Source organism: Acanthochromis polyacanthus, chromosome 1, assembly GCF_021347895.1.
Source record: "Acanthochromis polyacanthus isolate Apoly-LR-REF ecotype Palm Island chromosome 1, KAUST_Apoly_ChrSc, whole genome shotgun sequence".
NCBI classification, from domain to species: Eukaryota; Metazoa; Chordata; class Actinopteri; family Pomacentridae; genus Acanthochromis; species Acanthochromis polyacanthus.
Window position 1 is genome coordinate 42,618,291 of NC_067113.1, and position 14,080 is coordinate 42,632,370.

The 14,080-nt window shown below is 40.0% G+C and overlaps 1 protein-coding gene across 4 annotated transcripts in view; it reads left to right on the plus strand.

The window, feature by feature from the left end:
* syt1a (synaptotagmin Ia) overlaps positions 1-14,080 on the plus strand; it is a 228,557-nt gene that overhangs the window by 196,499 nt on the left and 17,978 nt on the right. For all 4 annotated transcript variants that reach the window (XM_022201756.2, XM_022201755.2, XM_022201759.2 and 1 more), the window contains 3 exons: positions 389-556; positions 4,676-4,843; positions 9,753-9,870. In XM_022201756.2, the coding sequence (XP_022057448.1) occupies positions 389-556; positions 4,676-4,843; positions 9,753-9,870 (454 nt within the window). The remainder of the gene's footprint in view (positions 1-388; positions 557-4,675; positions 4,844-9,752; positions 9,871-14,080) is intronic.

Consider the following 14,080-nt stretch of genomic DNA (forward strand, 5'->3'; position numbering starts at 1 on the left):
CTCCCGGGCCCCCCATTGTGGTTATCAATTATCAGCCTTATGTGAAGAAAAACAGTCCTCTCATTGCTAGTCTGGCACTTCCTGACCTTTACGAACTCTTCAGCCGCTGACACATACGGCCGACATAACTCTCTTATATTAGAGCAATATCTCCGGCAAAATGACACTTTAGGCACCGTTATGAAGGACTGATTGCTTTTGATATTAAAGGCTGAAATGAAGTTGAAAAATCAAGGCTTTTAAGGTCTTGGAGCTGCATGTCTTAAGCCAAATCATTTCAATCATTTCTCTAAAAGGATTTTGGTGGGATGACAGTGGAAGTTCTCGTTATTCTGATTCTCTGACTTGCCCATCCTCACTATTCTACCCTTCCTCTTACTCTTCTCAGCTCATGGTGGGGATCATTCAGGCGGCCGAGCTGCCAGCTATGGACATGGGCGGCACCTCCGACCCATACGTTAAGGTCTACCTGCTGCCCGACAAGAAGAAGAAATTCGAGACCAAGGTCCACAGGAAGACCCTCAACCCCGTCTTCAATGAGCAGTTCACCTTCAAGGTACGACTCGCATTAAATCTCATCTTCGTCCACTGAATGCTCAAAAACATTTGTAGCCGGAGATCTTTCGCTTCTGCTGACAATCTGATTTGCATGCGGCCTCGAATACTGGGAAGTTGTGGAGACAGCAACCAGCTGGCACATTAACAAGCTCCTGACAGAATATCTCTCACACACACAGTTACACAAACGCACACACTGAGGCTGGATGTGACTGGGATTAACACAGGCAGATGCACCGCTACACTCTGGCTGTGCTTTGGTTGTAATGGATGCGTGGCTGTTGCTCGCTAGTGAGGAAAGTTTTGTTATTCACCCATCAGCTCGGAGCCCAGGTGTTTGGTGTAACTTAAGCATAATGGGATGTGGTATCCACTGGGATTTATTTGGTTGTTTTTTGTGTAATATTTACTTCCAAATCTGTGAGGTGTTATGGAAAAAAGCAGGACATATGATTATAATCGGCAGTGACACCTTCAAGAAGAAGGGATGTTTCTGTGAGATAATGTCAAGAACGAAGCAGGGAGCCTTATCGCCCCGTCACTCTTGTTTTGTATTGCAACAAGTTATTTCTGTTTAATAAGTCTGAAGGCAAACAAGGAATACAAGTCAGCGTCTGTCAGAGAAGAGGTAGGATGGAAGTGAATGACTTGGAAACAATTACGTTCCTCACCCACTCCAAAAACGCACACGTCCGACTGCTTGACATGTAATTAGCTTTAGAATAGATGCGAAGCAGAAAGTCAAGGACCGATTAATATCAAATTAAAGTCAACAAGTCCAGATATAAACTTGACAAAGGTTATATTGTTACAGCCCAGCATGGAATTACATCGCACAAGTGTTCCTAATAAGCAGTTGGCCCGTTCTAAATTGTCTTCCTTTTTTCAGGTAACAGTATCTTTCAGTCCCATTGGTAGCCGGCTCAGTCACGTCACCTCAAAGTTGAGATTAGTTGAATGCTCCTTTTGCTTTTGTGCACATCTCTTTCCCCAAACTGGTTGAAATCAAGTGTCATAGCTCAGCTGGTTGAGCAGGTGAGCCGTGAACAGGTGCTATCAGGGCTGTACAGTGCGAGCGTTTCACTCGCATATGCGCCTATTGGTGCGAGTAGAAAAAATAAAAAGGGAGCACACGTGCGAGTACAGATGTCAACCCTATCATTCGCATTTGCTCCTAAAATAAATCCACACAAAGTGGATCAAACTAAAAGTCATAGCCTACACCTTCTTCTTCAACAACTTTTTTTCACATCCGCACGCTACAACACGACATGGTCAGAAAAACCGTGAGCTCCTCTCGACTCTCGTCTCCCCCACACAGTACCGAGCGTCACACAGACCGGCGCACTTTCTTAAAGCGACAGGCTCCTATTTTTGTCTTTAGCTTTTATGAACACATTAACTTGAAATAACCAAATACTGTGTCTGTCTAAATTATAACAATGCAAATGACACTAAATTAAGCATGTAAAAAAGTTTAAATACCATAAAGTAATAACTGAACTAAAATTGTCGTCAGTTAACCCAATCTATGCATGCCGCACCTATAATCAGACTCCCCTAAGAACGCAAGATATGGCATCAAAATATGTCTGGTATTTATGTATAAAGTCTTTAATATAAGTATAGTTCTTAAGTATAAAGTCATTTGTAATTGTTGTTATTTTTATTGGGCCAGTTAACAATATAATAGAATTGAAATTATTTATCCCACACCTGGGAAATTATTTGCTACAACAGCTAAAACACCAAATCACAAAAGTTTTTTTTGTTTGTTTTTTAAAAAAAAAAAGTAAATTACAGTCTGTAGGAACAGAATAATATATAAGGGGCTAAATGATCACAGTATGGCAGATTAAGAACAGAGAGACTATTTCAAAAGTAGGACTTTAACAGAAATATGCAGATTGAGTTATGAAATCAAATCTGGAGTCAAAATTTATTGGGCCACTTAACAAAATCTGACTCCCCTTATTGTTTTGGGGATCCAAGAAGTCACAACCTCCACACTTTCTCAGCTACATCTGTACCTCTGCTGCTGTTGTATAAGGTCTTGTGTACATGATGTCTTCCACCGAGTTTTTTGCTTGGAAATTGGAAAAATGTAACACAATGCCATCTGAGTGATAATGGAAAATATGACAAAAGAAAGAAGTCAGTAGACCAATCACACTCCAAATGAAAGGAAGCCATATTGGTGAAAGTTTTTTCTTTTGTGAGAACAAAATCAATAATTCTCTCTCTCTCTCTCTCTCTCTCTACCTCTCTACATGGGCTTCGGTGTTTCCTTGTGACGGATGTAGTATAGATGTCCATCTGTAAAAAATACATTGGTTTATTAGTTCACAAAGTCCTGAGGACCAATGAAGCTGTTGTATCTGACACTGGTGAGGGATGATAATCTATTTTGTGGGAGAAGCTTTGTTTGTGCAATGTCACTGTTAGAACTGCATCCATTTATTTGACCACCACTGAAGACCTCATGAGGATCAGCTTGGAGGGGCCATGGCTGGAGGACTTTGATCCAAGTCCTGCTGTGGATCGCTGGATGAACTCAGCCAAGCGTGCCAGGCGACTTGAATACAAAAAGATGTGGGACGGGATAGCCTAGCCATGCTAACCCCATGTTTCTGACGGCACAAGGGTCTAGGGAAGCTCGACAGGGAGGGAGGCGGGCTAAAAGGTTGTCTATCAAATCCCTCTGCAGCAACTGGGTAGGTATACAACCAATCAACGCAACGAATAGGCTGACGTAGTTCCGAGAGCACCGGCGGATTGTGTGGCTAAGTCCCATTAGCTTCCCAACCAGCGGAGCCAACTGGTATATTAAGGATTTGCCATATCCCGTCGGCATAAGTCCAAATACGTCTTTCTTCTCAATGAAACACTTCCGTGCCGTCCTTTGTTTATCTTTCAAGTTGAATTTTAGCTTCAAATCTTTAAGGGCTGTGGCCAAAGCCGAATCGAAAGATAACTGTTTATTGTGCGCCGGTTGTTTCTGTCAGAATCGTCGCGCCTCTGTCGTCACTTCGTTACGCCCGCCTTCTGACTCTACACTTCATGGTGAGTTTTAGGAGAATCCAGCCTCGAGCCTTATGGAGGGTAACTAGACCCTCCCTGGCAGAGAATTAAATTCGTTGCTGTGGGTTGTCTAGCGCGGCTAGGCTAGGACAGGGATGTTCTCTGTGTTAAATAACTGAGCCTACTGCTTGGCTTGTTGTGTGAATATTAATAATAAAATTGTGCGATTCATAGTGAAAATTCATAGTGCTCCTAAATTTTTTTCTGTGCTCCTAAATTTTTTCATTTAGGAGCACCTGTGCTCCTAGTGAAAAAGCTAAGCGTACAGCCCTGGGTGCTATAGTCCTCGACTCAGTTCAGCCAGAATCAAATTCTGAACTCTCCTCCTGGCTTACAAAACATTTACAAGAACGGCCCCAGCCTACCTGGATTCCCTGATCCAGGTCTACTCCCCTTCATGCCCACTTCACTCTGCATGTGAGAGATGCCTGGTGGTTCCAGCCCAGCACGGCTCCATATCTCTAGCCAGACTCTTCTCCTCTGTTGTTCCCAAATGGTGGAACAACCAAACTTTGTGTGTTCTGCTGAGTCCCTTTCTACTTTTAAGAGACAATTGAAGACTCAATTGTTCAGAGAACACCCAGGCACTTAATTTGACTCCACCTTAGGGCTAGAATAAGTGAGGTGGTCCAAAACCCAGCACTTATTTAGCGCTGACAAAGTTGGGAAAACAAAAGGGGGGGGGGTTAGCAATTCTTCTGCAACTTGATAGCAACACCTTTGATCAATCGTACTTGAAGCCCCTTTTGCACTTACTACAGGTTTTTCCCTATGTCTGAATTCTTGCTTGTGTTGTGCGTCGCTTTGGACAAAAGCATCTGCTAAATGAAATTGTAGAATTGTAAATGAAATTGTAGTTCGATTCCACCTCTCGGCTCTTTACTGCATGTCTTTCCCCGTTCTTCTACCTGCTTTCCTGTCTGTCACTAAACTATATCTGTCTAACAAAGGCAACGAAAGGCCCAAAAAAAAAAAAATTCAAGTGTCATTAGAAGAGCTGTTTTTTCTCTTTCTAATGAAACTCTTTGTTCTTCAGGTCCCCTACGTAGAGCTTGGTGGGAAGACGCTGGTGATGACGGTGTACGATTTTGACCGCTTCTCCAAACATGACGCCATCGGTGACATCAAGGTGCCCATGAACAAGGTGGACTTCAGCCACATAACAGAGGAGTGGCGGGATCTCCAGAGCGCTGAGAAGGAGGAGGTAAGAGTTTAAGTTTAATTGAACCTTACAAAATGTATAATAAAAAGGTCTGAAATGATTTCCTGACACCTGTCTCATTCCAAAGCAGAGATTTGTACATCTAGTAGCTGCTGTTTCCATAATAAGAGCATTTTTCTTCCAGAAATGATATCGTGATTGCTGTATTGTGTTCTGCAAGTTATTTGTGCTGGAACCACAAATGTGCCGCCGTGGCCGATGTAATCCATCTTTCCTGGAAATGTCACTTAATGACATGTCCACACTTCCCCTTCAATTAATAGAAGTGTGACTTTCCAGGCACCAGTTCAGGAGATTCAATTTTCATGGTAAATGTCATGGCATATCGCACATGTTGCCAACCTTATTTTTAGCATTGCGGCGAGTTGATTTAAAGGTTAATTATAGCAGCGTAGAATGGTTTGCTGGTGTTGTTTGAGTGGAAGGGCATCTTATACTTTCTTAGCGTCTGGTTGCACGGCTGCACCTGACAATTTTACGCAAGGTTTGAGTGACGCCTCGCAGGGCTCAGACTCAATATAGAGAAGCTGTGACAGAGGTGGACCATGGAAACTGCTGCTCTTCACCTTCAAACTGATAGAAAGTTATGTTTATTACCAGAATGTTCTAATGAGTCTGTTGTGACCTGAGCTGTTCACTGAGATAACTGGATCGCAAGTAAGATATCTTTCTGACAAGGGTAGTTGTTAGGACTGTGCACCCAGATGAAACTTGTCAAAGGACCCGATCTGGAATAGCCAGCATGTAAAACTATGTTTTTAGTAAAATTTAAAACTGATCAGTGACCTAAAGAAGCGACAAAGGGCATAAAGACTTAATAGAATGAATGAAATCAAGACAACAGTTCAGTCAAATTCCATAAATGTGGAAACCAAGTCAAGCACTGGAGTAATAATAAACCAAAAGCTGTTTTCTGCATAAAGCAGCATTAAAGAACAAAACAAGCATTTCTGCATCCATGCTGTTCCTTAATGCTATAGGTCAAAAACCTGAACAAGATTTGGTATCAATCCGATACCGAGTGAACACAGGGCCAGTATCTCTGACATTGATACTCCACACTAACTTTCTCAGTAGTCGGTAGTTTTAGAACAAAGGTTAGGTGCTGCATATGGTCCAGATCTGGAATAAAGATGGGGCTGTAAATGCTCACAGGGTCTAAGGATCAGACTAATTCCTGGGTAGGTTTTCTGTGGGTCCAACAAGGAAGAATCTAGGATGCCAGTGTGGATGGCCTCCTTTAACAGTGTTCATTTTTGACAGTTTGGTCAATATTTGTGCAGTACGCCTGGCACTGAAATAGGAAATGCTCTTTTAAGATGCATTTTTATTAAATAAAAGTTTTTACACAGTAACTTTTGTAATGTTGAATATGATCTTCAATTTCTGATATTGAATTTTTTTTATTAAAAAAAGTATGCGTACATCCTGCATTTTTGGGGCGTTTACTGCCTTTTAAGAACATCAAGAGAAACACAGACAGTTTGTAACACGTAGGTCTCCATTCAGACATGAAACTAATATTCCAGTTAATAGTCTGCTCCTTAAAAGGCGCCACAATACGCCTCACAAGCAAATATAACCTCTGCTAGAAATCGGTAACTTTCCAGATTGTCTCTTTCAGGAATTTTTGGGTGCTCTTACCTCTTACTTAAAATATTGAAATAAATCAAAAATGATTGTCTGGCTGAGCAGCCCACAACCCATAGACATGTCCGATTAAGGGTTCATAAGTAGATGGTGATTTATTTCAAGAGGGAAGAAGCCAGAACGGATGAGGGCCGCCAGTTTTAAGTTGATATAAAGCACGGAAAACTCAGTAATGACTCGAGTGTATCAGTCCAAAGACAGAGCCGCTCTGTCAGGTATAAATCTTTTCGCAGTGAGCTCTGTAAAAGGATTTAATACCCCACCTATACACAACCCTCTTTACTTTTAAGGTCAAATATGAAGTAGCAAAGTGCTGAAAATGCCCTTTAAGTTGGAGAAGCAGCAGTTGGCCTTTTACAGTTCAAAGGAAGCATTAAAGAGCCTGGTCACTGCTCTTGACAGGCATAATTAACTGTCGCTCCTTCTTTTGCGAGCCTACGGGGGGGCGTGCATTCGTGTTGATTAAAACCCACCTCTTGCCATCAAAGACTATTTAGTCTTTGGTGTTTTAAAGCAACTACAAGCCTGGATAGTGGATGACAAATGAAATGAGTAGGGGGGGGGCTTAACACACTGCAGCCATTTCCAACTGATTCTGCACCATGAAATAACCCAAAGGTCAATATTCAGATCCTTTGATTTAGAAACTCTTTTCAAAATGGCTGCACTTAAAGCAGGTGTGACCCCAGAGGGAGCTACTGACTGTGTCTGCTTCTCATGTTAAAAAAAGAGTATATGGCTAGAATATGAAAGGTTGTCTGTCCAGTGTGTTAAAGGGGCTGTGTTGTGGTGGTGATTTGTGAGAACCAGTGAAGTGATTGCAAGCTTTTTCAGCACCGTGATGAGAGACGAACAAGTGGGGGCCAAAATTAGAAACATCCAAACCAAAACAAGAGACCAAATCCATAGTAGAAGACTGAAAACATACAAAGACTCGTGTACAGTTAGTTTGTTTTTTGTAAATGCACTTAATTTTTGGAACAGGTCCTTTCATCGTTACCATAAAACAAATGACATTAATAAACCTGCTACAGCTCACTTTCCTAATTTGGACAAACTCCACAGTTAAATAAGAGAGCAGTGTTTTTGTCCTCGTTTTTGTCCATTTATACAACAGAACAGCAGACAGCTGGCTCACATGATGACTAACGTACTCAACAGCTTGTCTGCATCACTGGACTGTTTCAAATATACAATACATTACAAAGTATTTGTGCTTGCAGATTTGTCTCAAAAAATTGGTTTCCATTCATCTTATTAATTTTTATTGTCGTGTCCATATGTCCTGCACAGCTGGTAAATAAAAACACTGTCCAACACCAGTGTCCATATACAACACTGACTTCATCAGAATACCTCATACTTTTAGCAGTATATACTCTACACCTTTAATTTGAAAAATGTAGCAACAATAAAACATTTAAAAAACTAAAAGAACAGAAAGTAAAATGCTAGAAAAGACAGTAACCCATTAAAAGACTATTAAAAATTTAATCTGAAAGTAAAACACTGGAAGAGGCAATATCATTTTTATAAAGGCAATAAAACCCTTAAAAAAAAGCCAGTAAAATATTAGAATGGGCGATAAGACACTAGAAAAGACTTTGTAAAATATAATAAAAATGTCATGCTGTGCAGCTGTTTTTTTTTAAAGCAACTAAAAGCTAACTGAGCTGTAAGGGTTGTTCTACAGCAGAGGTGTCAAACATGCGAGAGAAGACATCAACTGCAGATTGTAAATTAGTAAAACTATAAATTTAAAGCAATTTCTAGACCTTGACAAGATGTTTTGACCATAAAGTAAAATACCAGATTGCTCATTGTTCCTTCGTCATTTTGTGTCTCATTTTTGTAATATTTTGTTTTTGTTGTTTTTTGTCTCATGTTTTTGTCGTTTTGTTTCTTGTTTTTGTGTTTCCTTTTTGTCTCGCTTGTGTTTTTAGTCTTGTTTTTATGATTTTGTTTCACTTTATTCATTGCTTTGTGTATCATTTTTGTTGTTTTGTGGGGTTTTTTGTCTCACTTGTGTTGTTTGTCTGCTTTTCTGTTGTTTTGTAACTTTTTTGTGCATTTTTTTGTCTCTTTTTGTTTTTTTGCATCTCGTTTGTTGCATTTTTTGTCGTTTTGTGTCTCATTTTTGTAATATTTTGTCTTGTTTTTGTTGTTTTTTGTCTTTTTTTCTGACTTTTGTCATTTCGATCATAAAATAAAATACTATATAATTCAGTTCCAGTTACCTGTGACTGAATGTTGTGTTTCTTTGTAGTCACTCTGTGATCTCTAAGTTGTAATGTGTAAATGATAAATTGAGGCACGATGTTGATTAAATTGAACTTATTTTTCATAAGAAACTTCAGTTTTTTCATGATGCTTTGTTAAAAAAAAAAAAGTTCCTTAAATGTGAGCATTTTCAGAATGTACTTTTTTGTACCAAAACAAAGGGAAAATATTTGGAGTTGTGGTTATTTATAGGTTGTTATGCTGTGATTTTACTGATCCTGCTCACTGGAGATCAAATTGGGCTGAATGTGGAACCTGAACTAAAATGAGTTTTACACCCCTGCTCTACAGTAATTGATTTTTTTTTTTATCTGAGGGGATGAGATGGAGAATAAGGGGTTAATAGTTGTGAAGTCGGACCATGTAGAGATTTAAATGCAATCCACACACCTTAATCATGTCGAACTGATCAGGAAATCAAATCGCACTGATGGTGGAAAACCTTACCAGAGTTCCTCGTTTCTGTATTTTATTCCAAATGATTTCTGCCCGTAACTTGCTTCACATTTCTACACTGATCACTGAATCCTGTATTTCAGTCTGTCTGGACCTATTTTACATAAGACAGCATTACACATGCAAATGTAGGCACTTAAAGTAATTATAGAAACTGTCTTTCTGTAAATGTCTCTGTCCTTACTGTACATACATCCTGTTGCGCGCTGGAAGGTGTAATTACCATAAACAGCTTTACGGCCTGGTATCGGAGTCCTGTACATTAACCTTTAATACCAGCCGACTTCCTGTGCAGTCACACGCTTACTTTGAACATTAAAAGCCGTTCTGTTTGTCTGTGCAGAGCAGAAAGAAGAAGACATAACCCCGTATGTCGTGTTGAAAAGGCAAAGCGGAGTTTCACATTTGCTTGGCTGAACATTTTTTTTTCTTCTCAGTGCAGTAAATTTGGATTTAGCAGTCACGGTTTAAATTGTTCTCACCTCTGCAACGTCTGTCTCCGCAGCAAGAGAAGCTGGGCGATATCTGCTTCTCCCTGCGATACGTTCCCACCGCTGGCAAGCTGACTGTGGTCATCCTGGAGGCCAAGAACCTGAAGAAAATGGACGTGGGAGGCTTGTCGGGTGAGGAGAACTGAAGGGTGTGAATGTATGCCTGCTGATTTCCCTCTGACCGAGCCTTTGTCTGTAATTGTACATGCACTCCAGACCCTCTCCTGGCTGCACCACCACTATCTTTCCCTCCTTAACAACCACCCATACATATAACTGCTCATGATTACATTTATAACTCGACGTGCCTCAGGTTTTCCTTCAAAAATCATCTGAAACTGCAAATGTTGTGTAAAAACACACACACAGTATTGCTTGTGATGTGCACTAATGACCACAAAATGTTGAGAAGAGACTACAAAGAATGAAACGCATCCCTGCTGTGATGTTCCTCCAACACTGCACTCATGTAGGACTCACATCAATAGATGACATTTATCACAATACAGTCAAGTCTGAATGGTGGATCTGATGTCATGGTAACCGGAGGAGAGCGGTGGAAGTCCTACGCCCACAGGTTCATGAGTGGAACACACACAAACAGCTCAGAGTCAGTCTGTTTCCGTCAGCTAAAGAGGAACAGATGTTTCATTTAGGGACTAAAAGGAGCGTGATCGATCTGTAACACAGTCCCGGGGCACGGCTGAATCCACTGTGGGGCTGCAGTCAGGGACTCATTGTCAGATTCCACTCAAAGTGAAGTTTTAGTGTCTTCCTATGAGGTGGAAACAAAAGAATCTCGTTTTGCAAAGCTGGATGTTTCCTTTGGGGGGCATGTCGACAACGTGGGCAGAGGAGCGTAGCAGAGGCAGCTGTGTTGCACATCACAACTTTAAACCCAAACTAGCACAACTGTGGGGAAGTTTTAAGCATTAAAAGTTAGGAGTGATTTGAAAAATACTTTAAAATAATGTCATGAATAGTTTCTGTTTATCAGTTCAAAGTGATTTAAATAGACACCCCCAATGTTTCAACAATCATGCACAGATTTTTAAAGGTACTTGGTGGGTAGATTTTTCCAAGGATTTGAAGAACTCGTCACAGTTCATCTCTGGATTTAAGCTCAAGGATTCAAGGATTTAAGGATATTTATTGTCATTGCATTTCTGCATCGAAACTTTGTTGGCTCTTCCAAAAAAAGACAAAAAAACATATTGTATAACATTGAACAATTATATGAAACCTGGGATGCCAGAGTTCACCGCCCAGCCTCCTGGAGGTGTTGTGGGACTAAACAGGTGAAACACTGGGAGGTTTCTACCTGATGACCCTCAGAGATGTGTGAGGAATCACTGGTGTGTACACTGATATGTCAGGTATCCGAGGTCTTCATTGAGTGCACATCTTTCTTGCTGGGATCACAAGTGTCTTGTGTTTAAATTATCTTCAACTGCACAACTTGTATTTTTTCCTAATATCAGCTAGTGTTGGTCGTCCTTGATGCTGTCCAGAAGTGAAGCCAACAAACAAAGCAGACATAGGTCATCAGTCATTCTGAGACAGAAACTTTTTTTCCAAAACTGAAATGTATTCCTTCAAAATGCAAACAAGACAAAGTCATGGAAGCATGGTTTATGTTTTCTGCCTCTTCATTTAATCCCAGACTGACTCCCTGATCAGCATTTGTTGCAGGAAGATTCCTCATAACTTTGACTGCATGTTGGAGGTCATTTCAATAGTGCTGCAAGAATTTAGGTCTGATCAGACACTTTCCTGATGATAATGTTTGATGGATGAAAATCTAGACATTTAAAGACCCTATAAATTGCTCTATAATTATTGTCAGGCTGCAATAATCTCTAAAAGAACCTTTTCTCTTGATGATAAAACGTGAACTTGAAGATTCTAAATGTGATTATTTGCTGCTTTTAAGGATTTTAGAAGACTGAATTAATACTTTGGGAGCTGGCAGTTTAAAGAGACTACATTTAGAGCTGAGATCCTCCATTTAGATCATCTTTGCTAGTTTTGGTGATTTAATGCACTAAGAATAATGTAGAAAAATCGATTTTACAAAATGGTTTCTCAAAATTACACTACATCAGAGTCCCATTTAGAGCTTTTGGTGCCTCACAGTTCAGACAGAATTAGAAATTTTGGAGCTGAATCCTTCATCATCACCAACTTCTATTCATCATCCTCATCTTTTGAGGTTCCTCTGTATTTTTTTTCCATTTCTTTTCTGATATTTTGATAACGTGATGATGCCACAGATGCAAATTGCAAAATCCACACGTGCACATTTTTAAAAATATACTTACACTGTAACACTGCAATTTAATCCTAATAAGAGCGAATCACATGAAGATAGGACTAGGGAGAATAGAGGATATAGTCTTCCTTTATTAGACTCATTTCTTCAACTTTTTTTGTGGTACACTACTCGTCAAAAGTTGTAGAACACCCCAGTTTTTCCAGTTTTTTTATTGGAAATTCTGCATCTTAGTTTCTCATTGTACTCTGAAATGAAAGCATAGACCAAATGATGTTATAAAAAAACACTTTAATAGCCACCTTTGGCAGATATATCAACTGAACACACTCGTATTATTATAATATTCTTCAGAAAGTTCTTCCCAACTCTCTTGCAGAAGTTCCCATAAATGTTTGGTTCTTGTAGGTTGCTTTGCTTTCACTCTTCTGTCCAGTTCATCCCAAACCAGTTCCATAGGGTTTGAGTCTGGAGACTGTGCTGCCACTCCATGTTTTCAAGCATCTTCTTCTTTGTCCCAAGGCAGTTCTGGTGTAGCTTGATGTTTTGGGTCATTATCTTGCTGTAGGATGAACCCCTAACCAACTAGGAACATACCAGAGGGTTCTGCATGGCGCTGCAGAATGCTGCAGTTTTGGTTCAGGGTTCCTCTCACTCTGTACAATCCACCAACCCTAGATCCAGCAAAACAGCCCCAGACCATCATACTTCCTCCTCCATGTTTGACAGTTGATGTCACACGTTGAGCAACCATCCTTTCTCTTACCCGACGACATACAAAAAACCTGTGTAATGAACCAGAGATTTCAAATTTTGATTCTTCAGTCCATAATACCTTCTTCCAGTCTTCAGTAGTCCATTGGCAGTGTTTCATGGTCCAGGCAAGCCTCTTTTTCTTATTCTGACGTCTTAGAAATGGCTTTCTTTCTGCAACTCGACCTGTCAAACTTGGAACTCCAGGTTTTCTCTTTACACTTGAAACTGAGACTTCTTACTATGACCCTTATTAAGCTGTGCTTGAAGCTGTTGACTCACAGAAACTTGTCTTCTGATTCTTTTGTGGCTCAGGTTTTGTCATTTTAGCCACATTTTAGCTTGTTTTATATACATTTTCAAACATTTTTGAAATGTTTTTATGTTATTCTGGCCACATTTTACTTGTTTTGGGTACATTTCAGTCATTTTGGACAGGTTTTGTGTCATTTTGGCCACATTTTAAGTTGCTTTTTGACAGTTTTTTAGTAGTTTTGGACAGGTTTTGTCATTTCAGCCACGTTTTAGGTTGTTTTCTACACATTGTGTGTTTTTCTGGCCGCAATTTATTTAGTTCTTGCCGAAGTTGAAGCTGTTTTGGTCAAGTTTTGAGTCATTTCGAAAAGGTTTTTAGCTGTTTTAGACAGATTTGACATAATTTTTGGAAAAACCCTAAGTAATTTTGGACAGGTTTAGTCATTTTCAGCCACATTTTACGTTGTTTTAGACAGATTTTGTGTTATTCTGGCCACAATTCAAGTTGTTTCAGGCAGATTTTCAAGTTGAAACTGAGACGTCTTACTACGACCACTATTAAGTTGTGCTTGAAGCTGTTGTCCTGTGACTCTCAGAAACTTGTCTTCTGATTTTGTTGTGGTTTGGGGTCTTCCAGATCTCTTCCTGTCAGAATTGCCTGCAGTTTCTCAGTGCCTTTTGTTGGTGAAGAAAACTGTACTCACTGACACCTTGACTTTATTCGCAATTTCTCTGTAGGAAATACCAACATTTTTAAGTGTTATGATGGTCTGTCTCTTTTCTATTGTTAATTGCCTTTTCTTCTCCATTTTTATAGCAACACACCACTTTGTTACTGTGAACTGGTCACTGTCTAGTTTTTGATCAGTATCTCCTACCACACACTGAAAATCACACAATAAGCTGCAGCCGTTCTCTCCTGCTTCTCCTGTGGTTTCATTTATAAATTCCCCACTATGGACTCTTCCCTCCCATCTCGACTCTTTCTCCTGCTGTTACCATACACCTGGGCCCACTTGCTTTTTGCTTGACGGCTCAGTTTCTCCATATAAGCGTAAACAT